This window comes from Anabas testudineus, chromosome 9 (genome assembly GCF_900324465.2).
Source record: "Anabas testudineus chromosome 9, fAnaTes1.2, whole genome shotgun sequence".
Classification (NCBI taxonomy): domain Eukaryota; kingdom Metazoa; phylum Chordata; class Actinopteri; order Anabantiformes; family Anabantidae; genus Anabas; species Anabas testudineus.
In genome coordinates, this window is record NC_046618.1 from 24,399,302 (window position 1) to 24,406,935 (window position 7,634).

Consider the following 7,634-nt stretch of genomic DNA (forward strand, 5'->3'; position numbering starts at 1 on the left):
GTTGTGGAAGAAAAACCTTGAACGTCCAGAGCTGTTAAAGATCATGGACCAGATTGTGGAAGAGAATGATGGAGATCACGTGAGCTGTGATGTATTTGAAGACGTAAAGTCTGATTTATCCAGTGGTCATGAAAGTCTGAAAGAAGAAGGAGCAGCCAGTGTTAAAGTGGATCCTGTTGAACCTGTTGGTAAGTTCAAAAATATTCTTATCATGTGAAGACAAATGATGAAGTTTGAACATTAGATCAAGAATGAGACAGATTTTCAATCCTACATTTAAAGGACTGAAGTCTATCTGGGATCCTGCAAAAACTGGTTTTGACTAATAGAAAACCTACAAACTATTAACACATCTGATACGAAGCAAGAGACCAAGACAGAACTCTGAAACTCTGTGCACTTAAATCTTTCTCTGCAAAAAAAGATCTAGATCACTTAACTTTAAAGTTTGTCTCAATGGCTCAATTTGTTTTTCTTTATGTAAATGTCATGTAAAATATTCTTGTACAATACTGTAAATTCATTTTAAAATCTTATCTATTTTACTTATTTATTTTTCACAGCACATGGACTCAGGATTATGATTTTTGGGAAACAAGATGATAAAAAAACAACACTGGGAAACTTCATCGCTGGGAGAAAAGAGTTTTTTACCCCAAAATTCACTTCACATAAACACTGTGTGTATGTCAGTGCAGAGTGGAGAGGAAAACCAGTAACAGTAGTAAAAACTCCAGACATGTTCAGTCTTTCTGTGGAAGCAGTGAGAGAAGAGATGAAGAACTGTGTGACTCTTTGTTCTCCTGGACCAAATGTTCTGCTGCTGTTAGTGAAACCTTCTGATTTCACTGAGGAGAACAGAAAAACACTGAAGTTCATCCTGAGTTTGTTTGATCAAGATGCTTTTAAATACTCAATGGTCGTCATCACACATGAGGAGGGAGCGAATGAGTCAGTGAAAAAACTGATTAAAGACTGTGAACAAAAGCAGCACAGAGTCAATCTGGACAAAAAGGGATTATTTAAAAATGATGAAGAGTTAATGCAAAAAATAGAAAATATAGTGACTGACAACAGGAGAGGATTTCTAATGAATAATGAAAAGGATGAACATCTGAACCTGGTTCTGTGTGGTAGAAGAGGAGCAGTGAAGACTTCAGCAGCCAAGACCATTTTAGGTCAGACAGAGCTTCATTCAGTCTCCAACTCATCAGAGTGTGTTAAGAATCAGGGAGAGGTGTGTGGACGTTGGGTTTCCCTGGTGGAGCTGCCTGCCTTGTATGGAAAACCTCAGGAGACAGTGATGGAGGAATCATTCAGGTGTATCTCCCTCTGTGATCCTGAGGGAGTCCATGCCTTCATCCTGGTCCTACCTGTGGGTCCCCTCACTGATGAAGACAAGGGAGAGTTAGAGACCATCCAGAACACATTCAGCTCTATAGTCAATGACTTCACCATGATTCTGTTCACTGTGGAGTCAGATCCTACAGATCCAGCTGTTGTTAACTTTGTAAGAGAGAGACAGAGACATCCAGGAGCTCTGTCAGAGCTGTGGAGGAAGATATGCTGTTGTCAACATCAAGGACAGGAAGCAGGTCTTTCAACTACTGGATGATGTGGAAAAGGTGAAAGAAGGATCTAAATCTTTCACAAAAGACATGTTCACCAAGGCTCAGATGGAGAACATTGGAAAACTTAAAGCTAAGTTACAGAATGTAAAACGCAGCACTAAGGTTGGCACAGATAATAAAAATCAGAACCCAGTTTGTCTTAGGATGGTGCTGATTGGAAAGACTGGCAGTGGAAAAAGCGCAACAGCAAACACCATTTTGAGCAACAAACAGTTCGAATCCAGAGCCAGTCAGAGGTCAGTGACCAGAATTTGCCAGAAAGCGTCAGGAGAGGTTGATGGACGACCTGTTGTTGTGGTCGATACCCCCGGCTTGTTTGACACCACCCTCTCTGCTGATGAAGTTAAAGAAGAGCTTGTAAAGTGTATCAACATGTTGTCTCCTGGACCACATGTGTTCTTACTGGTTCTGCAGATCAGCCGTTTTACAGAGGAAGAAAAAGTGGCAGTGGAAATGATCAAGAAATACTTTGGCAAGAATTCACAACATTTTATCATTGTTATATTCACCAGAGGAGATGATCTAGAGGAGAGATCAATTGAACGTTACATAGAAGAAGACTGTGCTGACTTTGTAAAACGTCTGATAAAGGACTGTGGAAACAGATACCATGTCTTCAATAACAAAGATCAGACAAACTGGACACAAGTCACTGAGCTGCTGAACAAAGTTGAAGCCATGGTGAAGGAAAATGGAGGCAGCTACTACACTACTGAGATGTTCCAAGAAGCTGAGGCAGCGATACAACAGGCAGTGGAGAGGATACTGAAGGAGAAGGAAGAAGAGATGAAGAGAGAGAGAGAGGAGCTGAAAAGGAAGCATGAAGAAGAAATGACAAATATAAAAAGGAAAATGGAAGAACAAATATCCAAAATGGAATCAGAGCGAGAACTAATAGAGAATCGACTAAAGGAAAAGGATGACTACATTAACAGGGAGCAAGAGGAGAGAGAGAGAGAACGAAAAATTAGAGAAGATGAAGATAAAAAGAGGAGACAACAGGAAGAAATTCAGCAGATGGAGTGGGAACATAAACTTGAAACTTTAGAAAAACAAATGTCAGAGTCAGAGCCAAAGGAAGAGCTGAACAGAGAGCTGGAGAACAACAGAGAAGAACTGAGAAAAGAGAGAGAAGCCTGGGAGGAGGAAAGAAACAAGTGGTGGGAAAACCGATATAAAGAAAATATACAGAGACGAGAGCAGGAAAAAATAAAAATTCAGAGGCTGAAGGAGGAATATGAACAAGAAAAAGTGGAGTATCAGAAAAAGATAAAGGAATATAGTATCAGAATAGAACAGAAAGAAAGAGAGAGACAAGTGATGGAGAACAACAACTATATAAAACTAAAGGACATGAAACAGAAATATGAGGAAGAGGCCAGAAATCAAGCAGAAGAACTCAATGAGTTCAGAGAGAAATACACCAAGGACTTTGAAGCTCTGATCGAAAAGTACGATGAGGAACTAAAGGATCTGAGGCAAACATATGAGACTTTAATGAAGGAGCGAGAGGAAGACAACAGAGAGTTTACTATGCTGCATCAGCTCTCCACCCACAAAGAAGAGAGTCTGAAAGAAGAACTGAAGGAGCTGCAGAAAAAGAAGGAAGAAGAAATGGAAAACATTAAACAGAAATACAAAAACAAGTGCATCATTTGCTGATGGAGCTCCTCATTCTTTAACAGTTAATTTAGTCAAGACAGACAAACATTAATTTACTACTTCAGTTAATTTAAACCAGTAACAAGCAGGAGACGTATTCAGCACTGACTGTAGGAGCCAGCAGATGATCATTGTTCCCAGAGGAGAGTTAAACTACAGCAGCTGCATTCACTCACATCTTTATTCCTGCTGCATCCAGCAGGTGACGCTCTAACAATCAACTAATGAGGTGAAGCCTGATACACAACTTCTCTACATTGAAACTCTATCTTTAATCTTTTTCTGATCTAATTTGAAACATGAAATGTTTAAATGTTGTTTGTTTAATATGAAATAATGATGTGTGTGAAGAAAACAAATCACAACTTTGTTTAGCTCATTTAATTAATCATGAGGGAAAATGAGATGAGGTCTTTCTTTTTTTATCTAAATCCTGCTCTAATTAAATTGTAACACAAAGTTACTGTAACACATATTAGATAGATTTTTGAACAGTGTAAGAGTTGTTTTTTTCTGTTTCATTGTTTAGTTTTGTGTTAAATAAATGTATTCAAGATAACATTAGGTACTTTATGTACAAGAAATATTTGCATCTGTTCATTCAGTTGAAGCCTTTAAATGTTTTTATGTTTAAAAATACCTGGTTTAAAAAACAGCCTGTTAATATTGATTCACATTGATTTTATCTTTATTCCTTCTGTTTTGTGAAATATTAAAATACCATTAACATACTGGAACAGTCTTTACTTTCACTTTCATCACTGTTCTGTGACACAGCAAGAAAACCAGCTGGTGATTGACACAAAGTGAAATAGATGACAACTAAATTAAGAAGGATTCAATTAGAACTTAAACAGTAGCAATTTGCAAAGTTCCTCAGGTGTTAGACATTAACAAATAATAATTAAATAATAATGCACTGTGGTGAAATTGATTCCAAGTTGGATTTGTCTAATATTTATCTGAAAAGGTCTCTGATCATCATTTTAATTCAACTTTATTATTAACTTTAATTACATTTTGACTAGTCACAATTCCAATTGCCTGTCTCCTCCTGTTGTTTTGGTTTTTCCCTGCGCCATGCTTTGGATGTTCGCCTGGTGTTTTTGGACCTTGTTTTTTTACCTGCTTTAAGCAGTGTGTTTTGTTGTCACTTTGTTTTCCTCGCCGTATCTTTTCTGGTTGTCTTCTGTTGTTACTTTGTATTTTGTGGCCTATCGTCTGTTTTGCTGAGTTTTGTTGCTGTTTTAGCTTCTCCTGTTTTAAACTAAATCTTGTTTCATTTCAAGTTGTGTCTGGGATTCATTCTTCTCAGCTTTCTTGTGTTCATCTACAGAAAAATGCAGTACCTGATCCATAAATTAAAAAAGGATCATAACTTTACTCTGAACGCAACGAGTTGCTCTTCTTCCCTCAGAATGTTAATATTGACTACAGTCATCACAGGATTGGGAAACTGTAAATATTGACAATGATAGAACATTTCAATTGTCACTCTCACTGGTCGAGCTCTTTACAGAACATGATGTTCTTAAAGCAGCCAATGTGATGAGCACAGAGTTTAGCAGACAGTACGTTCAACTAAACTGACTCTGAAGTCTACAAAAACATCTAGAATATTAAACTATACTTTTAAACTTAGATTTATTTCTTTTAAATATTTTGGGGTTCTGCATGAACGGACTACCTTGTGTCCAGTCAGATTTCAAAGGAAAGTTAAAAGAGTCTTTTCCAGATCTGCTGTATTCTAACATTTGTCAAGTGATCCACATTTAAACAGTTGAAGATGTTTCTTAATGTCTTAATTATTATTATTTTGACATACAACAATAGAAATAAATGTCATACAGATTGTATTTGCAACTTAAAATCTACAAATTAAGTTTCAATAAATGAAACTTTTTTTCCTGTTGGAAGTTTTTTACTCTTTTGTTTAGCAGATGTAACTGTTTTGTTTTCTGTGTCTCAAATTCGTCTTTGCGTTATTCAATTCAATTCAATTCAATTTGTATAGCGCCAATTCACAGCTTTAGGCAACAGTGGAGAGGAAAAACTCCCTTTAGAGGAAGAAACCTCCAGCAGAACCAGGCTATACACTTATATATTAATGAATTAAATCATTCAATTTATCAGCAAAGATTGAAACATGACAAAGATTCAAAATCAGCGGAACTTTTTTGTTTTTATAATCCTTTAGTAAATTGCTCAACAGGCTGTATTTATAGCTGTGAAGTCAGATAAGTTCTCATTACCACAGTTTTTCGAGTGGTTCTGATTTCAGTTCAGGTCATTGTGCCTTGAAAGCATGTAACTCAGCACCAGAACAGATGGATAGATGGAAGTTTGAATAACTCACAGCCTCACTAGAGTTACTCCGAGATGCCTCTGTAAAGAAAAAAGTACAGTATTTACTCTCAAGGAAATTTAAGGTGTGGCAGATAAACACAAACATCAAAATAAAATGACTTTCTAAATATACAGGGGTTTTCAAAATAAGATTTTTGCCGTTTAAATTGGCAAAACCGGTTTTGAAGGCTTCATTGCCTCATTACAGAGCCGGCTGCCGTACATTATGCAGACTTGATGTGTGGGAACTCCTGGTATTGTTTGTTAAATGCAGCTGTCTTTTTCTTTGAAGTCGTAGTTTCTTCTTCTGCCTCCTCGCTGGCTCTTTTACCCTGTGCAAAGAAACTTTTTTTGTTCATTTTGCCAGCGTGGGGGTTTCAGTTTAGCGGTAATATATGATGTGTTACAGGCTGGAGTGGCCAATTTAAGAAAATAGAGGATATAGACTCATGACCGAGGCATCAAGAGTGAGTCATAGACTGATGTGAAGGGGAGAATCCAGTAATTTTTCAAAATAAAACATTGTTGACATCAGATGTATGTTATGTGTTCTTTCAGTGCGGCCCAGTATCAAATGACCCACTGACCGGTTACCGTCAGTGACCCGGGTGTTGGGGACCACTGGTCTACAGGTTATGAAACACTTCCATCCAAAGTGTTGTCTGGTTAAAGTCTGGTTTAATCTGAACAATGAAAACTTTAGTATAGGTACAGTTTGCCATCATAGTTTCAGTAAATATAGCAAATTAGAAGAATACGCTACTGAAAATCTACTGTGGCTCAAACATTCAGAACCTTACATCTTCAACATTAGTTTTAGTTATTTGGATTCACTGCAGTTACAAAGCGTAGACAAAAAAGTGTCTAAACATTTTTACTTTTAAGACCAGTACTAAAACAGAATCCAGGAGAAATACAGTATGTTAAAATAAACTAAATAACAAACTGTTCCGACTTTCCATGAGTTAGAGAAGCGTTGACTGCCCCTTTAAGTTTTTAGAATAGTTGTTATAGGGGAAAACGTTCTTGGCACAGGTAGACTGTATTTCCAGGAATGTTGAAATGTGATTCGTTTAGATTTTTCTTGCTTTACAGGTTGTGGAATCAGGATGGTGCTGATAGGAAAGAGCCACCAAAAGAAGACGACACTTGGTCATTTTATTGTAACAAACAAAGCTTCTGATTTTTCACAAATAATAATAATGAATACTTTATTGACCCCCTTGGGGAAATTGTAGTTGGAAAGCTGCCACACTACTACAGGGTTTTGGTGTCTAGTACAAGGACACTTCAGCAGGTAGCACTGACCCTGCTATAAAGCTATACCACGTGAGCTCCAGTAGCATGATGTCAGTCCTGGGATGAACATCGTGTTAAGTTAAGGAATTTAAGTGTCAATTAAGTCATTTAAGTCAATGCTAGTTTTTACAAAGCCCAACCATGTTTATTAGCTGCCCTAAACTTAACCAAGACATTTCTATGCCTAATGTTGTGGAAACATAATTTCAAGTACTGTGGAAAATTTATTCAAGGGGATTTTTTCAGCAGTTGGCATGGTGGTGTAGTGGTTACCAGTGTTATCTTGCAACAATAAGGACCCAGGTTCAACCAATAAGTCAACCAGGTTCTGTGTTCTTAATGTATCCACATGGTTTTTATCCAGGTACTCTGGCTGCACAGAACACAAAAGAGAGAAATATTTGCACTTGATCTTCTTCATGGGTTGGATTAAAACTGGTGTTTCTTGTCTGAGCTTTCACTTTACATTTGCATCTATCCATCATTTGGCAGACGCTTTTTATCCACAGAAACTTACAAGTGAGAAACTATCGAAGTCAAGAAACACACACTTAAAGTTATTTTGTTGAACAGTAAGACAAAACTATGTTTTGTTGTTTTTTTGCCAGGCAGTGAATGTCAAACTGGAACTGCCACCACTCAGTAGGAAGTGGCCAAATACATAATCTGTTACTCATAAACAAAGCAGTTCTTTAA

At 37.2% G+C, this 7,634-nt stretch overlaps 1 protein-coding gene across 1 annotated transcript; it reads left to right on the top strand.

Annotated features, from left to right (window-relative positions):
• LOC113150058 (GTPase IMAP family member 8-like) lies at positions 1-4,096 on the top strand. The gene is given in 3 exon segments (XM_026342439.1): positions 1-188; positions 564-1,519; positions 1,521-4,096. Coding segments are annotated over 3 exon segments (2,874 nt in total). The 5' UTR covers positions 1-43; the 3' UTR covers positions 3,294-4,096.
• Positions 4,097-7,634: the final 3,538 nt, after the last annotated feature.